Source organism: Sorex araneus, chromosome 1 (genome assembly GCF_027595985.1).
Source record: "Sorex araneus isolate mSorAra2 chromosome 1, mSorAra2.pri, whole genome shotgun sequence".
In the NCBI taxonomy this organism is placed as follows: Eukaryota; Metazoa; Chordata; class Mammalia; order Eulipotyphla; family Soricidae; genus Sorex; species Sorex araneus.
In genome coordinates this window covers 215,702,068-215,725,782 of record NC_073302.1, presented here as the reverse complement: position 1 = coordinate 215,725,782, position 23,715 = coordinate 215,702,068, and the positions used below count along the sequence as shown (strand labels likewise).

Below are 23,715 nucleotides of genomic sequence, written 5' to 3'. Positions count from 1 at the left end.
AGCACAAATGCCATCTGCACTTCTATGTTCACTACAACTCTATTAACAGTAGCGAGAATATGGAAACTACCTGAGTGCCTGAAAACAGACGACTGGATAAAGAAACTATAGTTCATCTACACAGTGGAATACTATGCAGCTGATAGGAAAAATGAAGCCATGGCATTTGCTTATAAATGGATGAGCATTCAGTGCATCCTGCTGAGTGGAATGAGTTAGAGAGATAGACATAGACTGGTTATACCCATTTGTGGGATATTAAAAATAATAATAATAATATGAAACTATTACCCAAAAGCTGGAGAAATGAGGACTAGGTCTATCCTATGGTTACACGTTTGCTAAAAGTTTAGGGGAGAGGATACTTAGCAGAGAATATGTATGACTATGACAATAATACATGCAAATGATCACTCTGGGCAAAAACTGAGTGTTGAAAGTAGGTATACGTGACGAACCACAATGCCCAAAAGGAGGGAAGGCAGAAAGAGAGAGAGAGAAAGAGAAAGAGAGAGAGAAAGAGAAAAAGAAAGAGAGAGCAGACTTGGGGGTAAAGGTTGGATGGAGAGAAATTGGGGACACTGGTGGTTGAAAATGTACACTGCTGAAGGGATGGCTGTTGGAACATTGTATGACTGAAAGCCAATCATGAACAATTATGTAACTGTGTGTCTCATGGTGATTTAACTTTTTAAAAGTACGTATAAGATAAAGCACTAATCAATTGAAACTGCTTACTTATAATATTAGAGTTTTCAGTTATATTTATATTTAAATTACCTAATAAATCCCCTTGATCAATGCTAGGCTATTCACTTTTGCTTAAGATCCTTCAGGCACTGAACCGTCAATATCAAATCAATATTGCTAACCCAATGACAAGTAGTCTAGAGATGGACAGTGGTATGAGTGAGGTAAGTTAGCTCTGCTGGGCATCCAAACTTTTGCCTATTTGAGCTGTCACTAATGTCGGGTGAGGAAGCGTTTCATTTGAAACTTTTGCATCTTCACACATAAGTTGATGTGTTTAGGTAAATGAATTAGGTGCAATTTTATTTTCATTCTGTAAGATCATCTTGATTTATTGTTATTCTCACACTAAACAGTTTATTAAGTCCTTTCTTCTTGCTGAAGTAAATGATCATCGGTGTCAGTGTTTATTAATCAGTGTTTTGTTTTGTTTTTATAAATCTTCAGTGTTTTTGCAGCATACCTGAAAAAAATTGTCAGTAAAAACCAGGTTGTTCTCATTATATTTTTGCTTGCATAATTAAAGAATAAGAGGATTTATATAACTAATCGCACATATAAGCAGGACTACACACACACACAAGCACACATGCACACACATTGCTTATTTTTTTCAGTTTTCATCTAATTGTTCCCTTTTCAGCATTTTCAAAATATGACCTTTTTCAACTTTGATGTCTTTTATTAATATGAATATTTTTCTTATTGTGAATTCCTTACAAGCTGTTTTTGTATATGTTTCTGTAATATCCTATGAAGTAGATATGAAATGTTTAGACTATTTTCAATTATTTAATTGAAAATATAGCTGAACTCAAAGATTTGTTTTTACCATTTTAGTTTTCTCTGTATTTAAAATAGATATGTCCTCAGCTACTGAAATTACTTGACTAAATATAAAAACAGTGTTTAGGTTAACAGTCTTTCCCCAAATTTTAATTTATTTCTATTATGCATTAATGTGTTCTTCATATTTTTTTTGTGAAAAGGGCATCCTATATATTTTACTTTTAATCATGTAAATTTGTTTTTACAGGATTTTCAGTGGAGGTAATATCTATTCTTCAAAAAGACAAGAATCTACTCATGCATAATGAATCTCTATTCATATGCATTAAATTTATTAACTGTGAAAAGAGAACTTTAAATGAAATCTTTAGTTGCAAAATAATTCTTTCGAAAACTACTGTCCTCGATTTACAAAGACGAAAACCGTCATCCCTTACTTCTGACATTCATCCAGGGCGAGCACGTGCGGGTGGTCATCCTCTGACATGGTGATGACAGCTTCTCTGTCCCAAGCTCCCGGCCGGCTCTGGTCCACTGTGTGTCTGGTAATAGAAGAGGTGGTGGTGCTGGTCCAGTACAGAGTGTCCCAGGCTCTGTGATAGGCAAGTCCTTCAACAGAGCCCACATCTGAGAGGGGAAAGAAGAAGAAGTCTACATGTTGTCCACAAAAGACACGGCTTCTCAATAAGACATCATGCATATCTATGTCATAGGTTAGCAATCATTTCATCACTAAGTCCAAAATAGAACTATATTATTATATCTAGCTATATCTAAACTGTGACCTCTTTGTCATGGAAGCAGTTTTTGGAAAATTGTGTTAGAATAGACAGAAACTTCACCTACCAAGAAAAAAAAATAAGCAATTGTGTTTTACTTATAAAAATATTTAGTTCTTGTTTTCCATCACTTCATGGTAAAAAAAGCATCCAGTGCACAATTTAAAGATTTTTTTAAATTTAAGATTTTTTAAGTACCATTTAAGTCTAATCATGAGTTTTCTTTTGTACCTCTATATAGAAGTCTTCAAGGGAGAGTAAATACATCCAAAATTAAAACATCTCAAATCATACAATGCCCACTCCACATTTATAACTGTAAACTAATTATAGTGTTTAGTTTTAATATGGTGAGTGTTCTAGCTAGGAGGTGGAATGCTAAAAGTCCTGGGTTGTATTATTCCCCACATAGATAACAACAATAACAACAACTAAACAGACATATACAGCAAATACTTGAAAGAATGAGCTAGAGAGTCAGCATCCTTACAGGAGAGGTGGTAAGAGAACACTGACTCAAGTAGGAAACTTTTTCTCATAATTGTTTTAGGGCTGGAGTGATAGCACAGCAGGTAGGGTGTTTGCCTTGCATGCCGCTGACCCAGGTTCCATTCCTCTGTCCCTCTCAGAGAGCCCGGCAAGCTACTGAGAGTATCGTGCTCCCATGGCAGAGCCTAGCAAGTTACCCGTGGCATATTCAATATGCCAAAAGCAGTAAAATTATGTCTCATGATGGAGACATTACTGATGTCCACTCGAGCAAGTTGATGAACAATGGGACAACAGTGCTACAGTGCTATAATTGTATTAGGAATAGAATTAGGACATTACAAGAGGAAGGGATGATTGAAGGGCCATTTGGGGGAAAAAAGATGGCATTTTTAGGTTTCTCTATATACTGATACAGTTGCCCTCGAGACTGGAGGAGAGTTCTATATCTGATTGCACCCTTTGGGAACCCAGAACTAGAATGAGCCCCTAATATAAGTGATGCTTCACTTGTGGTTTGAAAGATCCAGAGAAATAATGCTTCTTTGTTTTGAGTAAAAACAGTAAGAAGCTCAGGAAAACAAGGGGATATTGGTGATGAGAATGTGGGTACTTGTTTGCTCCATGCCGACCCACAGGTTAGCAAGATTGTCGCATTATGCATTCTCTTGATCCTGATAAGAAAGTTCTTGAAGGTTGGGGAAACCCCAGGAGACACTGAGACTGGAATGGTACCCTGAGAAATTTGAGGGGCCCAGGGGGATGCAGAGGGTAGGGGTAGAGGGTGCCCATTAGGAGCTTCTGCCTCTAGATCCCAGGTGGGGTAGAAGGACCCAGAGAGAAACGCCATATCTCTTGCTGTCAGCCCCAGCAGAGGTGAGTTAGGTGCTGCTAGGAGCTAGTGGACACCCCTCTGTTGACAGGACAGTGGAGGCCTGGCTGCTGATCCTGGAAAGGTTAGGAGCAGTGTTAGGACAGCCTTATTGCACAGTGTGTGGGCAGAGGAGGGATGGGATTGAAAGGGGGGTTGAATATTATAGAGCAAAAGAGTGACTATAAAACAGCAGGTGTGTGCTCAGTTCCAAAGAGAAATGTCAGGTTTCATCCCCATAGCTGATGTCCACATCTTCCTGCTTCCACTCGCCCAGCCTGGGTCCCACACCTGGCATTGTAGCCACAGGATTCAGCAGGATGACCCTGGTTAGGTCCAGATTGAGGGACACCATACTTGAGGGTTGCATTAGTCTGTTGGACCACACAGTAGCAGCTGTGAGAACTAGAGAGCCTTCCTCGCAAGAAAAATTAGAAAAGGCTCCCAAGACCCACCAGGGCTGATACCCTTCAGCTAGATATAAACAAGGAACAAGACCAAGAAGGTGAAATTCTCAGTGATATGCTCTTCAGGATATTTGGACATCTACAGCACATGTCCAAAGTCGCAAGTGACAGCTAGAGTCTGTAATCCCCAAGGAGCAGGGAGTTAGAGTTCCAGGTGTTGGTGATGACATCTGTGGACCTTGTTTGAAATTGAGCAAGATTCACCCAATGCAGGTGGGACTTCTTTGAGACTACCTGGCTCTATGTTTCTGCAAAACACTTTCCACCTGCACCTGGGGCTGTCACTGGGTTTACCTTCACCGATGCACTCTCTGCCTACACCGCCGGCTTTGGGAATAGGGGAGTACACTTGCAGTTTCCTGTTCAGGAAAACTGCTCGAACAAATCTCCATCATAGGTTTTTCCATGAGGGTAGCCTGCCTAGTGGGGCCACCGTCTTCCACTGATGTCTCCCTTAGACCCAGTCTTCTGCCACTGCACACTGTGCGGGAAGTCTGGCTAATCTTCAGTCCAAACTCACAGTTCTCTTTCCCTGAAATCAGGACCTGTTCCTGTCTGCACCCCAAAGAAAAAACTTAAGCCTTCAGAATATTCAGACCAGCACTGGAACACAACTTTGCAAAATAACATCAAGAGATTAACCTTAACACAGGGATCCCAGAAAAAAAGGCGACTGAGGTAGAAACTTTAAAATGGTATGTAGCCCAGGATTTCCAGGTCATTCTCATCCATGAGTACTAGACTTCCAAACGAAATAAAACCAAACATATACAAATTAGCAGATATTGAAAGCAAAGTGGTAAAACCTGAATATTAGGAGAGAATGCTCAAAGCACTCTGCATAAGGAAATTGCTGTAAGCTTAACTTAAAATATCTCAGTCGAATTGCAGGGCAGAAAAGCATGTTATCTTCAAATGCTAAGAGGATGTTTAGAGACAGGAGTACAGGTAACCAAGAGTACCTGGGCAAGGGCATAACACTGACTATGGATGACTTGGCTCCAAACCCCCCACCCCATATGGTCCCCCAAGCCTTGACAGAGTTAGCCCTGAGTGCAGAGGCAGAAATCAGACTTGGCCAAATAAAAATAATAAGACTCCAGGAAATAGATCACATGATAGAGACATGCCTAGCAGATACAAGACCTTGAGTTGGATTCCCAGAAGGCCATGGCACCCAATCACTGCTGAGATCTGGTAATGCCCATAGCACTACCAGATGTGTTTTCTATTAAAATGACTAAACACGTTTGACTAACGTGTATATTTATTGGGTTCTATTGTAATGATGTGAAATAAAAACAAAAGAAAAGAAAATTAATTGCCAGCTAAAACGTGCTTTAACTGTTGTCAGAGAATGATAAATGATTGTACACAGATTCCAGTGCATAAAAGTGTCAATGTGAAGAATAACAACTATTATTTGTTGAAACTATGTTCCCAATCACTAGGATTGCCGAAGACAGCTATTTTAGTTTTAGAATCAGTGAGTGATAGCACAGCGGTTGGGCATTCACCTTTCACGTGGCCGACCCGAGTTTGATTCCTCCGCCCCTCTTGGAGAGCCCGGCAAGCTACCAAGAGTATTGAGCCCGCGCAGCAGAGCCTGGCAAGCTACCTGTGCATATTGGATATGCCAAAAAAAGTAACAATAAGTCTCTCAATGAAAGACATTACTGGTGCCCGCTCGAATAAATCGATAAGCAAGGGGATGACAGTGACAGTGACAGCTTTGGATATATACTTAAGGATACCATATTACTAAAATTTTCATCATGTTTTTAAAGAATTATTATTAGCATGACTAATTTGGGAGAAAAACATACAAATATATTTCTTACAGCTATATTAAGACAGTAACAGCTTTATAAGAGGTAGGGCCTATCCTATTTTTTTCTCAGTAAGTTACTACTTCACAAATCACAAATTATGAAATCCCGTTAATCACCGATTTCTCGAGAGGGCTCAGTAACGTCTCATTTCGTCCTTTCCCTGAGATCTTAGAATTCTCTCTCGACTCGGCCCTCCTAACGATGTTGCACTGGGGGCTCTTCAGGGTCAGGGGAATGAGATCCAGCTTGTTACTGAATTTTGCATATAAATAAACCATGGGAAGCTTGCAAGGCTGTCCCATGTGGGCAGGAAACTCTCAGAAGATTGCCAGTTTCTCTCAGAGGGAGAAGTAGGCTAAAGATATCTTTATCTTCTGAGAGCTTGCTTTTAAGTGTCTCTCTGGATGTTGGCCGTTGATGGGATTACACACACCTGGGTTCCTCTGCTGGCACCTTCATGCATGAGGCCTGTCTGATCATCTCGAGAGGGGCCTCCAGCATGGCTTTAGCTAGGTTACTACTTAGTTCCATAATTAAGCATATGAAATTTTTATATTTAGGTTTATGATGAATATATTCAAATTTTAAGTCCCATTGTAGACTACAGTATCGGTACAAAATAATGTAAAAGTATTTGAACTGAATTGATTTCACACACTTAAATTTCTCTCATTTCTTTTTAAAATTTTCTTCAGAGCAGAAAATTTAGTATAGGCAAAAATTATTTTCAACTAGGCATAATGCAAGTTTCTTTGAGAACATCAGCTTATGTATAAGTTGTCTCTCTGGAGTTTGATTTCTTCTTCTTATAAAATAAACAAGTCGATAGTTTTCTAGCACCTTTTTTTTTCATCATCTGTATTTAGCCGGAACTACAGAAATGATTTTATGTGACTGTGAATTATGTAACCAACAATTTGTCATGAGTAGCCTTTTCTCATATGGTCAACAAATCAATTTATAAGAAATTAATGGAACTGACTAGTTTGAAAATCTAGACAACAGATGGTGGGGGAAATGATAAAACATGATCACTTTAGAATTTATTAAAACATTTTGAGGATTGGAAAGACAGTATAGAGAGTAAGGTGGGTAAAATGCTTGTCTTGCACTCCCAACTTGAATTTGATCCCCAGTTTGACATAAGGTCCCCACAATCCCACCAGAAATGATCCCTGAAAGTAGAACCAGGAGTAAGCTTTGGGCACCTTTGGTTGTGGCTCAAAGTCAAAAACAAAAAACAAATATGATATTAGTGAAATATATATATTAATAAATTATATGTCATTCCTAGCTAAAGTTAGATGGAGATTGATAATGGTCAAAGATGTTTTTTCCTTATTCAATACATCATCTATTTAACTGAAACTTTTCATATTTAAATTATTTCAGAATTGATCTACTTGTTAGCTCAACTCTGACTTAGCAGTACATGCAGTATTACAATCCCTACAGCATTAATGAAAATTACATAGATATGAAAAAATCAGGCCCATCAAAATCATTATTCCCTCATCATCTGTATCTGTCCTTACTATTAACTTCCCTGAATCAAGAAGAAACAAGTTCCTATCAATATTCTTAATTATTGAATTTGGTGGGGTTTTTTATATGTTGCTGTAAAGAGAAGTATAGATTGTATTTCTCAGGGTCTGAGACCTGACCCAGGAGTCTATCCCTGGGCTAGCATCATCCCTTGGGTACCCCCTGAGCATTGGTACTAGCTAGAAATATCTTCCAAGCACCATAAAATTCAGTCCACAAGAAAAGGATATGTTTCACTACTCAATTACATACCTTTTTAATTTTATTTTTATAACAAGTAACAGCATAACGGTACACTTATTTATAACCTGGCCCTATATTTTAAAAATATGATAGTAATGTACTCATTTCTTAGAAAAATATTTAATTTCCTATGAAAATGGTATGTGTTACTAACACATATAAAAATAATAACATGGGTTAAATTTTAAAGTTCTGAAAGAATGAAGATAGGGGATATAAAATATAAAAACCCATTATATAATTACATAATGTTGTTGTTGGTGGTGGTGTGTGTTTGTGTGTGTATGTTTGTGTACACAATCTTCACTGTAGCACTGTCATCCCGTTGTTCATCGATTTGCTTGAGTGGGCACCAGTAACGTCTCCATTATGTTGTGAGACTTGTTGTTACTATTTTTGGCATATTGAATACACCATGGGGAGCTTGCCAGGCTCTGCCCTAAGCCAGTTGAGATGAACAGGTAGAAAAATGACTTTGACTTACTACTCCTGGAAGATAATTATATGGTTTCAAAATGCAAATAAAATATCTGTCTCTCTAGTTAATCAGTCTTGAAATATTGTATAGATTAAATCAATGCAGAATTACACTAATTCTTGGAACACAGAGACGTACAATACTTATAATTAAGAAATTAACCATAACTGCTATTTCAGCAGCTTCATAGTCTAAAAATAAGAATTCTATTGGAAGAGTGATGCATAGCCAGCACAAATACTACTTCTTCATTCTATGCATTTGAAAAATAGAATTGGACTTTAAATGGTAAAATTAATTTATTATATAGGGATGTTTATTTATAGAGAATCACACCTGAAACTCACATAAATCAATGTCTTATAATCGCTGTTACTTCAATAAAAACACTTTTCTTAAAGTTTCTATTCTTACCAACCACATTTGAATAGGGGATTTAGTTCTACTCAGCCTGAAAAAGGTTCTCATATATTTTTGTAGAAATTATAAGTCACCCAAACAATGTGGGCAAATAATTCAGGACCATGGTTCTTCCTTATATTCTAAATTCCTATTTCCATTGCAATTCAATAGAAACAGAAAATGATTTTACTAGCCTTGCTAACCTTTCGCAGTGCCATAAGCCACCATTATAAGAGCTACGCAGATGATTTTATAGAGAACCACCTCATGCTATCACCATCAAAGAAGGAACAACACATATTTCCTATGTATACAGTATTTTCAAGACAGAACAAAATCTCACAAAATGAAAAAAGGAACTGAAGGATGTTCTTGGGAGTAAGCCACACATACAAAATATTGTCATTTGTTTGGTTGAAATAGCAGTCACAAATAAACCCTGCTGCAAGTGAACAAGAAATAACATTTATCTAGAAGAACATGTTACAAAGATAAAGCACCATAATGAGTTGTTGAGTGTCTTATTCTTGTATCCACTGACTTGTCATCTATATAGTTATAAGCTATTAGAAAGATTGTTATTTGTAATAATATCAATAGCATGAAATAGTCTGTTTGGTCCAAAGGATGTAAAGACACAGGTAAAAAGGCTCACATACTGGTAGCACTGTAGCACTGTCATCCCCTTGTTCCTCGATTTGCTTGAGCGGGCACCAGTAATGTCCTCAGTGTGACTTGTTGTTACTTCTTTTTGGTATATCAAATACGCCACAGGGAGCTTGCACAGTCAAGCACGGACAAGAGACTCTCTGCATTGCTCTCTTCTAGGAGCTTTTAAGTCTCGGGATGCTGGCTGTTGACAGGATTACTCTGCCATGCAGGCGGGATACTCTCGGTAGCTTGCAAGGCTCTCCGAGAGGGATGAAGGAATTGAACCCGAGTTGGCCGCATGCAAGATAAACATTCTACCTGCTGTGCTATCGCTCCAGCCCAACATATTGATCATCATCATCATCATCATCATCATCATCATCATCATCATCATTATCATCATCCTGTTGATCGTCGAATTTCTCAAGCGGTCTCAATAACGTCTCCATTTGTCCAAGCCCTGAGATTTTAGAAGCCTCTCTCTACTCGTCCTTCCAACGATGCCATACTGGAGGCTCTTTCAGGGTCAGGGGAATGAGACCCATCATTGTTACTGGTTTTGGCATATGAATACACCATGGGGAGCTTTCCAGGCTCTCTCATGTGAGCAGGAAACTCCCAGTAGTTTGCCAGGTTCTCCCAGAGGGAGAAGTAGGCTATAGGATATTGCACAGCCACAAAGCGGGTGTGCACTTCTGGGAGCTTGCTTTTAAGTCTCTGGATGTTGGCTGTTGACAGGATTACAGGGCGCTGGGGGCAGTCCCTGGCTGTGATCATCTACCTACTGGGAAATGGGAAATCTGGGCAGAGGAGGCCCAGTCCTGATCTGAGCAGCCTTGGAGGTCTCAGCCCCAGGTCCCACACACCTGGGTTCCTCTGCCGGTTTCTTCATGCATGAGGCTCATCTGAATGTGTGGAGAGGGGCCTTTAGCATAGCTGTGGCTAGGCTCTGGTGGTCTTTGGCCACTAGGAGCTCTGCTTGGGGCGGGGAGGGCAGCTGGAGTCTATTCCCTTCGAGGAGGCCCTGGGGAAGACAGTCAGGCATGGGCAAGAGACTCTCTGCATTGCTCTCTTCCAGGAGCTTGCTTTTGAGTCTCGGGATGCTGGCCATTGACAGGATTACACATTGATACCAAACTTAATATAGAAGTTTCTAGGTATAGAATGATAATACAGCAGGTAAGTTTTAGTTTGTTTGTTTTTTGCTTGTTTGTTTGGCTTTAGGGCCATGCCTGGAAATGCTTAAGGGTTATTCCTGGCTCTGTACTTAGTAATCATTACTGGAGGTGCTCCAGGGATGATATTGCCTACTGGAGCTCTAAGCCTGGTTGGCCACATGTAGACTCACACCCTAAGTGCTGTACTATTTCTCCGACCCAGAGGGTAGCGGCTTTACCTTGCACTGGCATGTGGTTCACTTGGGTTCAATCTTAGATACCATGTACATGCTCCCCCTTCTCCCACTCTGCCACACACACACACACACACACACACACACACATATACACACACATACACACCCAGCCTTAACACAGTCAAGAATAAACCCTGAAAGGGGTATGGTGCCACCAACAGGTCAACCTATACCTGCGGGGCGAGTGCATCAGCAGCCTGATGGTGCTTCAGGCTTCCTGACACACCAAAATTGCTGCTATGCCTTTGGCCAGACCCTGACAACTTGGGACCAAGTTTGCCAAGAAATCAAACGGCCAAAAGTTAGGTATGTGGGAGCCACACTCACAAACCACCTCTGGCTCAGCTATACAAGCTCATTTATTGGCTTATTTCAGAGCCCCAGAGATAAATCTCAAAAGAGATCAAAATCCACAGTTAATCTCAGACCCATACATGGCTGAATAAACTGGGGTAAATCAGAGAAGCCAGGTTGGCCTGTGCCTGCCCAAACAGAGCCCCCAGCCGCTGCTTGGTTCCACAATCCAAAATCACAGCCAAACCCCCGTCCTGACTCTATTGACTCAGCACAGACCTCACCAAGACATAATCTGCTGACAATTCAGATATGTGGTTTTGTGACTGAAATCTCCGGCTTTCACGGAGTTGGGGTGGGCTACCTTCCCCCACTGCCCAATATACGTGGAAGCACTGGCAGTCACCCGCACAAACCAACTCCAGTGCCACCTTGCTTCAGAGATCCCTAAGTAAATCTCAAAAGAGGTCAAAAGCCAGAGACACAGCAGTGAGTCCCAGAAGACACCACACAGCCAGAGATCTCTCCAGGCCCCATACCGAGCCAATTTCACTGGGCACCCAGATGGAGCAGGTGCAGTCTCTCTACCTACTCCAGATGGAATCCCAGCAACCAGAGCTTCTACAAGCAAGGCCCAGGTATGCGGGTTCCAGGACTAAATCTCTATGCTGCATGGTGGCAGAGGCACCAAACTGTCCCTACTCGGCTCCCCGCCTGCTCATCGGCCTGGCTGCCAGCCCCAATTTGTGCCTCAGCCGCCATCTTAACATACTAACAGCCATGGTCCAGAGACATCCAACTGAATACCAAAATGGATTAGTGCCCTACAGAAATGCCTCTGGAACCCACCCATTTACAATCTAGGATTCCAGAGGTGCGTGGCTGTGGCACCCATGATGTTCAAAATGAGCAATGAACAAGAAATGATCTAGCTTCTATCCCTTGAATGTTGGTGGGAAAATGCAAGCAAAATATAATACTATAATACCTTAAAGTAGAGAGAGAGAGTATTGGGGAAATTTCCTGCCATGGAGGCAGGGTGAGAACTGTGATGGGGGGTGGACGGATGTACTTGGGACACTGGTGGTAGAGAGTGTGCACTGGTGGAGGGATGGGTGTTTGATCATGGTATAGCTGAATCTCTAATATGAAAGCTTTGTAAATGTATCTCATGGTGATTCAGTTAAAAAAAAAGTAATTTGCAGTTCATGCCCAATTCAATCAGCTTAATCAATGGCTAAATAAATAGCAGTACTGCTACATAAATAAATAAATAAGTGATTGTCACTGTCATCCCGTTTTTCATCGATTTGCTCAAGCGAACACCAGTAGCATCTCCACTGTGAGACTTGTTGTTGCTGTTTTTTGCATATCAAATATGCCACGGGTAGCTTGCCAGGTTCTGCCGTGCAGGCGAGATACTCTTGGTAGCTTGCTGGGCTCTCCAAGAGGGACAGAGGAATTGAATTCGGGTCAGCTGCATGCAAGGCAAACGCCCTCCCGCTGTGCTATTGCTCCAGCCCAAATAAATAAATATATAAATAAATAAACACTGAACCTCTGAGCACTAGTGATCAATCACCAAAAATAAAATAAAATAAAATAAAAATAATCCAAAAAGGCATTTTTAGTTGAGGTATCCTACATTTATCTTTATTGCAGTTTCCTGAGAAATAAAATACTTGTAACAATTCACAGTAAAATCCTGATGTTGAATTCTATATTTCAGAATAATAGCAGGCTTCTCTTTAGACTGATAAGGCACAAGTCACTTAATATCAGGAGTAGCTAGTCACAGAATGCCACTTATTCTATAACACTCTTCCATGAACTTTTTAGAAAGTGCTAATTTCTAAAAACAGAAAATTAGTTGTTACCTGTAGTTAGGAAGCATGAGGAAAATCAAAAGGGATTGTTGAGGTCTCAGTACTGGCCTGAAACTTTGACTAAAGCCCCTGCCCCTGAAAGCAGGAGCCAGCCCTGTTTACAGGGGCCCAGGGGCTCTGCATTCCACACACTCCGGCATTCCACACACACAGGCACTCTGGTTGAGGAGACAATGGGATGAGAGGTGTGACAACTAACATTTACCTGAGCTAGTTAACCTGGTCCTGAGATTAGGGGATACAAATCATTAACTGGCATCTGTACTGAGCTCCACGGGGTAAACGTGATACATGCGTGGAATGTCCCCCCACCCTAGATTGTGTGTATAAAATCCCCTGTGTAAGAATCAATAAATGGAGTCTGCTTGACCACCAGGCTTCCCTGCTCTGCTCGGTGTCCTTCTCGGTTGGCTTCTTTCTCTCTCGGCAGTAGGAATCCTGCAGCAAGGAGAGGGCCAGGGCGGAGGCTTCTCCCCTTCCCACTCCCTCTCCCATAGGGAGTAAGTCCGGTGACTTCGGGGCTCATACTCCAGCGTGCCGGGGTTGTCTGGCCAGGACCCCGACAAGGGATTACCAGTTGTATGGATTTTTTTTTTGGGAAGATAATAAAAACTTTACCACGGATTTACGGTGGTGATGGTAACACACCTCTGTGAGTACAGTTAAATATTTCTCAAAGCAAAAACAAGTGATATGTGGTAAAGGCAACAATTAAAGAAAGAGCTTATTGCCAACAAACTGTTCAGTTTAGAATAGGGCAGGTCCATACCTTCAAAGTAGAGATTTGTCTGTATTAGTCACTAGATGGGATTTTAGTAGACAAAGAGAACAAGGAACCGTAATTTTAAGAAGCCTGGGTTTCGTCCCATTGTGTGCCAGAATAAACAATAAAATTCCCTCCCAGGCTGGTTGCCTGAGATACTCTCTAATTTTAGTTGGGCTTTCAGAAAAGAACAAACATGAGGAAGAATCTCCTTTTCTTATCTTTATGTTTTGGGATCTATGTCTAATCTTTATCTTTGGTTCATCCAGTCCACTTTCAAAGAAAACATAAAACAATTTAAGAATAACAATTAATTATAATTGGGAAATATTTTCATTTTCATTTGATAAATATGATAATTTCATGATGAGTCTACTCATAGCTTCTAATCATAATACAATAATTAATAAGATAATTTCATAGGAGAGGAATATGTGTAAGTGGGAGAGCTCTTGCCTTGTATGTATGAGATCAAACAGGGGTTTGATGCCAAGCACTATGAATAGATAAATAAAAATAAAAGTATCTTAATATTCTTTTCCCCCTCGTCCTCCTCTCTCCCTCCCTCCCTTCCTTCCTTCCTCACTTCATCTCTCCCTCCATCCCTCTTTCTCTCTCTCCCCGTCAGCCCTCTCTCTTTCCCCATCCCCTCCATATAACTCAATGAATTTTAAATACCTGAATTTGTTCAAACTGTCAGTGGAGATGTTTTAGGAAATCATATTGTAAGGTTTGCTCATGACTGAATGGCAGCAGGCTGAAGAAATAGTGTATCACTGTCACTGTCATCCCGTTGTTCCTCAATTTACTCGAGCAGGCACCAGTAAAGTCTGTATTCCTTCCAGCCTCTCCTTACTCATCCATCCCAACAATTGGAAGCCCTTTCAGGGTCAGGGGAATGAGACCTATCGCTACTGTTTTTGGCATATCAAATACGTCACGGGTAGCTTGTCTGGCTCTGCCCGTGTGGGCGGGATACTCTCAGTAGCTTGCTGGGCTCTCTGAGAGGTATATGTATATCACTGCATCACTGTCATCCCATTGCTCATTGATTTGCTTGAGCGGGCATCAGCAATGTCTCCACTGTGAGACCCGTTGTAATGAAATAGTGACATTTTCATAATCAGAGATTACCCTGACCCCAATATGAAAGACAGAACTGGTGACAGGATGCCACCAGCCTGTATCCTATGCTTCCTCGAATTGACCCTCCACCCTCCAGATTACAGAAGGTCAGACCAAGCACACCAATTCACTAGTCTTTGTACTCATTTCCCACCTAAGGCAACTTTAAAAACCTCTCTGGTCTTTCTCAGGTTGTGATTCTACCCCAGCCTCACCTGGGGGTGGCGGGGAGAGCGTGGGGGGCATGATTCTTCCCGGAGCACACCTTCCTATTTCTTTACCTTATAGTAAACTCCGATTTCTTCACTTTTTTTTCACCTCTGTCCCTCTCTCTGCACCAGAGAGGGCTCTCAAATCTATCACATATAATTCTTGTTTATTTTCATTAACTTATCTTACTAAAATTATTCTCCATTGGTTAGATTATTTTCCTTTATTCAACTAGTGATTACATTATAATAAATTCAATACTGGGGCTGGATCAATAGCACAGCGGGTAGGCCATTTGCCTTGCAGGAGAATGACCCAGGTTTGATTCCCAGCATCCCATACGGTCCCCAAGCACTACCAGAAGTAATTCCTGAGTCCAGAGCCGGGAGTAACCCCTGAACATCACTGGGTGTGACTCAAAAAGCAATGAAATAAAATAAAAAATAAATTCAATATTAAAGATTATATGGACTACCACTGCTCTGGTTTGAACTTTTTGGACTTCTTTATACATGAATAAATAAATCAAAAGTAAGTATTTAGGTAAGGAAGATTGCTTGGCACTGGATTTCAGGATACCATAAAATAAAGATATAATCTAAAAAGAAACTACTTTGAAGCTTGCCAGAGGTTCCTGATTTAAGACAATACAACCCAAAGTGTGTAATCCTTCAGGCGTTGTTTTATTTTTTTTTTATTTTTTTTTATTTTTATTTTTTTTATAGTTTATTTTTAATTAGTGAGTCAACGTGAGGGTACAGTTACAGATTTATACATTTTTGTGCTCATGTTTCTCCCTTACAAAGTTTGATAACCCATCCCTTCACCAGTGCCCATTCTCCACCACCAATAAACCCAACATCCCACCCCCCCTCCCCAGTCCCGTCTCCCCCCACCCCACCCTGCCACTATGGCAGGGTATTCCCTTTTGTTCTCTCTCTCTGATTAGGTGTTGTGGTTTGCAATAAAGGTGTTGAGTGGCCATTGTGTTCAGTCTCTAGTCTATATTTGGCCCGCATCATCTTTCCCCCACATGACCAACAACCACATTTTACTTGCTGTTCCCTTCTCTGAGTTGCCCAGAATGAGAGAACAGCCTCCAAGCCATGGTGACAACCTCCTGGTACTTATTTCTACTATTCTTGGGTGTTGTTTTAGCAGGAACATAAGAACTAATACGACACAATGTAAAGCAAAGCATGAGCTAGGGAAATGGTACAGTGGGTAAGGCACTTGTCTTGTCTGTGGTCAGCCTCGGGCTGTACCTCAGCTAGCCATAAGCCCCCCTCAGCACCACCATAAATGATACCTGAGGGCAAAGCCAGGAGTAGTACCTGAGTGCGGCTGGGTGTGACTCAACAACAAAAGAAAAAAGCAAAGAACCAAGAAATCCTAAGTCCTTGACTATGACCTAAGGATGGAGTCCTGTCTGTACTGACAGTCCCACTCAAAAGGCAGCTTGTAAAAGGTCTATGTAATCATCTTCCAGGTTCATGGTAATGTAGGCAGGTAGATAGAGTAAGGCCCTTGGCAATGAAACTTAGATTCTCTCGGACGAGAATCCTGAGACTGACCAACCCTGTGGATACAGAAAACAGACCTGATAAGACTTTCAGCAGACCTTGAGGAGGTCGGACCCCTCCCCATGAAGTTCCTTGAATTCCCACGACCTCTCCTTTAATCTGATTAAAATGTGATCCAGCCTAAAGAAGACCATCACCACTCCCAACCTCCCTGGTAACCTCCCTAGCAACGGACTTTTTATCTGGAAAGAAGCCCCAAGTGGGGGCAGGTTGAAGAGACCCTATAAAAGAACCTTGAACAAAGGAAGCACGTGCATATGCTGCCTGAGCCCATGTGCTGCTTGTGCACACATGGCCGAGCACATGCGGTGCCCAATCACATCTGTCGCCCGCATCTCCCCCCTTGAGATGTGTACTTTCATGCTTTCGTGTCCAGTGCTAGGATGTGTGTAGGGGCTCTCTCCACCCTTGGAGAAGCCCGAGTTCTCTCTTGAGCGTGTTACTCCTACTGTTTTTTTCTTTTCCGCTTATCCCTTCCTCTTTCCCTCAAAACCCTCTAAATAAAATCTGTTACTTCACTGCTTGTCTACTCCTTAAATTCTTTTCTGCGACCGAGACAAGAACCCAGTAACCCTGGGTCTCGAGTGGTAGAGGCGGTTGGGGAGAAAGTGACTGTCTTTCTCCTCCTTGCTTCACGTAAGTCACCCGTGGGGCCCACCGACATCATTGGCACCCATTTGGTAATAGCCCACATCCCAGTATCATTTATGCCAGCATTCTTCAACCTGTTCACACCTACAGACTAGCTCCTATCATGCATACCAACCTGGCAATTGTTGCCAAGATGATAAAGAAGTGACTTTATCATTCTAAAGCGGTGGGCTAACATCAGTTCCCAGATAGATGGTTCAAAACCCGCTTCATAGAACTCTTTCTTCTTTCCTTTCATTCATAGTTTGTTGAAATAAAACATTTTCACCTCACTGTTTTTCTTCTGAATGTTATTAGGGAGAGTTGATGGTTTGGGTGCTGCCAAAATTAGTGGTACTCAGGGCTGACTCCTATGTCTGTGCTCTGAGATAATTTCTAAAGTCTTCAGGGAGCAGTGCAGTGCTTGAGATTCAGCTAAGGAAGACTGCATGTAAGTCAAGTTCCTGAATCCCTGCACTATCTCTCCAGTCCCTGAAATCAATTTTGGTAAGACACATGAAAGAACCAAAAGAATTCAGGCGGAGATCATTTGGCACCCAGTAGTCTACTGCACAGTCTTTTCAAATGGAAATAAATGTTTTTCTAACACCAGCTCTTGTATCTAGAATACCACTTGTCTCCTGCAAGTGGAAAGGACCCAAGCCTGGGTTTGTGACAGCATGAGGTCCTCTCAGGGGTCCAGCCTTCCAGGGATACCAAAGGATGCAACCCAGTCAAGGAACTTAAATGTGCAGTTCTATACTATTTTCTTTTTATTTTCAGATTCTAAATTCCATTTCTTACATTCTTTTTCTTTCTTCCAAAAGGAAACTTGTTTGCAAACTGGAAACTCAATCTTTAACAAAGACAAGCTTTTAGTATCATCCCCAAAGCAGTTTTAATTCCCTGAAACTTGTGTAAATCCGATATTTCCATGTTAGAAGAGTCTTTGCCTTACTTTACATAACAAAAGAGATCTATTTACTAGGTTTTCCCCAGAACAAAGGAGGAATTTACCCTAAGGGAGTATTGAAGCAGATTGAAAAAGCTAAACAGCTTGAAGCTTTTAAAAGAGACACTCTGTGTGTGTGTGTGTGTGTGTGTGTGTGTGTGTGTGTGTGTGTGTGTGTGTGTGTTCAAATCTTATGCTCTTAGTCTTTCCAGCCCACCCTCTCAGCCCCTCTGCCCCATTTTAAAACTGTAAAGATGTGCCTTTCTCCTGAAATCAGGATTCAGCTGAAAACTATTAAGTAATTAGCTATGTCTATACAAATGACTCAACTTTGGGTCACCACTAATGGAAACAAAAAAATCGCAGTGATGAAGAAATAAAGCCTATGGACAAAATTATAGCTGTCTCTTTCTTTCAGGGGGAAGTGGAATTAAAGGCTGATTTAACAGGTTGACACTGGTATGTACCACTGATGGCTCACATTTAAATAAATTTTAATTATCACAAATTGCAATGCAGGCCAACATTAGTCAATGTGAGAATCTATAAACTCCAGGGTTTCTTTCTTTGTTTATTTTTCAGTTTCTTGCCACATCATATGGTGTTAAGGACTGACACCTGGCTCTGCTCTCAGGGATCAGTCCTGGGGGCCTCAGGGGACCTAATGTGGTACTGGGGATAAAACAGGGATGGGTACAGTGGGTAGGTTGCTTACTTTTCCATAACTGACCCACAGGCAAGGTTTGACCCTAGGACTTATTCCTGTGGGCAGAGCCTGGTGTAAGCTAGAATCACTTGGTGTGGCTCAAAATCCAAAACCAAAATAACAATAATAACAAAAAGGTGGGTTGTATGCATGGCAAGTGCCTCACCTGCTATACTAGCACTCAGGACAAAAACGCCTAAATGTTCTAAAATTCTCAGATTTCTGTATTTAATTCCTTCAAGGGAAGGATTACATATGCAGTTATCAATACAGACTTTGCAAAAATACAGCTAGTGAGTTGTAGGATGACATTACTTTGTCTTCTTGTGACAAGATGTTTATTCGGGTTTTCCCCAGAGTTTAGGCTTACCACAGTCACACCCATCAAGGTGTTCCGGAGTCACTCCCATCCCTTTGTTTAGCTGTAATCACTTCTCTATGCTCTCTTCCCCAAAACAGTTAATCAGCTTTCCCTTAATCTGACTCTGCTAATTTGTAAAGTCAGACCTTCCTAGGAACACTGAACTTATAAGTTAATATTGCCTCTCCTCCTTATTCCTTTTGAATAATTTACTTTAAAGCAATGTCCTTTTTGCATAGACACAAGAAGATAATATTATGCTTTTGTAACTTGAGACTTAATTGGCTTCGAATATTATTCATTCCCGGGCATCTGCTTTTTCCACTTAAGCCTCAGTTGCCCTCAGTTCCTACCTAGCACCCCAAAAGCAGGGTCCCAATGAGGGACTGACCCAGGGCAAGCTGTGAGTTGTGTGCTACCCTGGCATCGAGATGGGCCTGGCCAAAGTGCCTAATGCTTAACTATAAATTAAGAGCTTGGTCATGGACAAATGCTGTCATGACCCAAACAATGATAACTGGATTTAGACCCTGCTAGGATTAGGAATGATTAATCTGGCCTGAGTGCTGTAGTTTGAGTCTGTGGCAAGATGTTGCCAGGAGAGCTGCCTTGCAAGCCTCAATGTATCTCTTGCTATGTCCATCCAAAAATGACTACTATTAAGATGTTAATAAGTGTTTGGACTAAGGAAAGGAGAAAAACATCTTAAGAGTCAGGAAGGGCTTTGGAATGCCCTTAGGTAGTGTTCCCTTTGAACCTGGAGGCCCTCAGAAAGGGCTTTCTTATGTTGATTTTGCTACCTGGCTGTGTGTAGCCTAGAGGGCAAGGTGGGAGAGACAAGTAGGGGGAGAGACTAGTGAAGGAGGATCCAGGTGGCAGTAGATCCAGAGAGAAGACAGAGCTAGATGAGAAAGATGGAAGATTAAATAAATGATAACCAGCAACCAGCTTGGTCCTTGTTCTTCCTTTGCCTGTCCTTGGCCAATGGCCGTCCCGATCCAACCCATACACAGTGGTTCCAGAGCACCGAACACAGGCTGTGAGACAGAGCCGCCCGGAGAGCCCTAGAGTTCACACTCCCGTCGGCGTGCCTTAGTTTTTTACAGTGAGTGACTTAGAAGCCACGGATATTTTCTTTGTAAGAATGTGGTATAAATGTAAAAACACACATAACATATTTCTGTCAAATATGTTGAGGGTTGAGTGGAGAGGAGTGAAGGGGCACCAGCTTATCTAATAAAGACATTTAGACATTTTAACTCTTCAACATGAGGGGAAGTCAAAAAAATCATGTAAATGGCTAAAAGAAATACAAAGGTAACACATGTCAGAGAGCTTCTTGTCCTATTGACCCTTTCTCTGTCAACTGTCATCCCATTGCTCCTTGATTTGCTTGAGCGGGCACCAGTAATGTCTCCATTGTGAGACTTGTTACTGTTTTTGGCATATGGAATATGCCACGGGTAGATTGCCAGGCTCTGCCATTCGGGCGGGATAATCTCGGTAGCTTGCTGGGCTCTCCGAGAGGGATGGAGGAATCGAACCCGGATCGGCCTCATACAAGGCGAATGCCCTACCCTCTGTGCTATAGCTCCAGTCCATTTTCTGTACCTGGACAAAAGGCAGGATAGTATCAGCGTGAATGGAAGTCTGCTCGTGGGGACTGTGGACTCTCATGGGGCTCTCTCTCCATCTGGTGCTGATTTTGTTTGTTTATTTGTTTTTTTCCTGAATTTTTTTGTAACATGGTCTTCTCATTTTACAGGATCATTTGATTTATTTTTTAGTAGACTGCACTAAAATGATCCTGTCAGAGAACCAGAAACTTCCTTGCTTAAGCTTTAATTTATAAAGTTCCTCAGAGTGTGCAGGAGGAGATAGTGATGTCGGGGGTACAATCCGGACCTCACACAGACATGGCCCCCAGTGCATTTCTGTGCCACACTCCTAGTACTATTAGGAGTTTTCTGATTCTCTTGTTTACTATTAACAATCTTGCAAAAGTTTGTTTTTTGAGACAAGTTTCTTCCTGTTTTAATTCTATCCCAATGGTACTGCCTTCCCATGATCCTTAGCTAGCAATTCCTCCACTAGCTGTAAATGTAATTGTGATTTAAGGTTTTATTTATGGTGCCCTTCTCTTCCTTTCTGTTTTTCTCTTCTAAGTGATCTGACCTATATAAAAAAAAAGTCATAGATACATATGCTTAAAAATCAAGATCATATATTTTTATTTTTTAATTATTATCATTATTATTATTATTATTATTATTATTATTTTGCTTTTGGGGTCACACCCAGCGATGCACAGGGGTTACTCCTGCCTCATATATTCAGGAGTTACTCCTGGTGGTGCTCAAGGGACCATATGGGATGCTGGGAATCTGACCCAGGTCAGCCTCGTGCAAGGCAAATGCCCTGCCTGCTGTGCTATCTGCTCAAGCCCCTCATATTTCTAATTAAATTCTAAATTTATATGTAATCACTAATAAATATATACTTAGGAATACCAATGTCATGAAAATATAAAGTGTGCAAAATAAAATTTTTGGTACATTCTACAAAGCATTATTATCAATTTTTATCACCACTCTTCGTTGTTTATGAATAGTATTATAACTAACCCAGTTATTTAAGGTAGAAACAGCAATTTATTTGAATTCTATTTTTCTTTATTTTTACCTTTAATTCACCAATAAGCACTTTAAATTTTACTACAGAAATATTTCTTGAAAATGTTCATCTTTTCCCCATTTCCACTTTTATTATTATTATCTCCTTTTTCTTCACAAATGCCATTCTCGTGGGGTCAGTCTACTTTCTAGACAATAATTTCTGGTGATTGTAAAGCACATCTCATATGCTGTTCTCTGCTTAAAATCCCTAAATGATTCACATAATATTTTAGAATAAAATTTGATCAAGTTATTGCCTTCCTCTCAAATTTCATTACAGAATAATATCCCTATTTGATTCATTTCACTCTGGCCCTATGGGTATTCTTTTGAGTACCAATCTCTATAGATACATGATCTTATTTTGGGCATATGTAGTTTCTATCTCTCAGGTCTGACATTCTCTTATGCCAGATGCCAGCTGTGTCCATCTTGCTCGCTTACCTAATCCTTTTCTTTGTCCCGTACCTCTCACAATTTACTGGAATGTTGTTTGAGGAATACATTTTTTGTAATCCATTACCCAGTTAGAATTAGAGTGCGGGGAACTCAGATGCATCCCCCAGACTGAACAAAGTATATACTGTACACACACACAATGAACATGGAATTGCTTGTGAAATAAAGTATGACTTTCTACTACACAGAAATTAGTTTATTGAGAGAAAAGTGTGTACTGATGCTTTAATTATTTTTCTGGGGCCAGGGTTTGGGTTACTATGGTTTGGGAGGCTGCCCTTTGCTGTATCTTCAGAGGTTAATCTAGTAGCAACCACACAGAGGACCGGATAGGAACAGAGATCAAACCCAGGGCCCCTGTGAAAAGCATCTGTCCATGCTCATGCTTTAATTCTCATATATTCCAAACTCAAATGCTAGGACAAAACTTGAGAACACAAAGTCTAAGTTCAGAGGCTTTAACTTATCTATATGACCATAGATAATTCATTTTATGTATTTTCATTGTTTTTAAAATAGCAAATAAATATACCAACTTCATAAGTCATTGTATTATTCACTGTCACTGTCATCCCGTTGCTCATCGATTTGTTCAAGCGGGCACCAGTAATGTCTGTCATTGAGAGACTTATTGTTACTGTTTTTGGCATATCCAATACTCACGGGTAGCTTGCCAGGCTCTGCTGTGTGGGCGAGATACTCTCGGTAGCTTGCCGTGCTCTACCCGGCAGAGGAATTGAACAGGGGTCAGCCGCGTGAAAGGCAAAAGCCCAACCGCTGTTCTATGGCTCCAGCCCCCATTGTATAATTATATAAACTAATTTATGTAAGTTATTACATCAGTACTTTAATACAGAGAGTTTAATATTATTATCATTATTGCAAATATAATACTTTATAAAAGACTATTGTTAATAATTCTTGACAATATTGATTTTGTGTTGCATGTATTTAATACATAACTTTCCACAATTAGAATATTAATTATAATAGTGATTATAAGACTGCTTTTTTTGAACTCCAAGAGGCACAAAATATACTTCTGTAAATATGATGCTCTGTTTTTAATAAGCTGAAATTAATTAATTTCTCATTCCTTTATAAAAAAAGAGGCATACAACAAGGATGGTTTTTTCTATTATGGCAGGTAGTCAGTATATTTTGGATACAAATATAAATATTTAATGATTTTTAGAATATGCTATCTCTATTGGGAAATTATAATATAGAGAAATATATCAAGAAGTGAAGAGAGATAAGGCTAAACATAGAGTGAATTGAAGACATGAATAAAACTGATTTTTTAATTTAAAAAGATATCTATGAAGCAAGAATCTTGAGAACAATTATTTCAGATAATA

The 23,715-nt window shown here is 40.6% G+C and overlaps 1 protein-coding gene across 1 annotated transcript in view; it reads right to left on the bottom strand.

Annotated features, from left to right (window-relative positions):
* Positions 1 to 23,715, bottom strand: part of LRP1B (LDL receptor related protein 1B) — a 1,943,003-nt gene that overhangs the window by 404,222 nt on the left and 1,515,066 nt on the right. Inside the window, exon 42 of the mRNA XM_055124030.1 lies at positions 1,977 to 2,166. Coding sequence (XP_054980005.1) covers positions 1,977 to 2,166 — 190 coding nt within the window. The remainder of the gene's footprint in view (positions 1 to 1,976; positions 2,167 to 23,715) is intronic.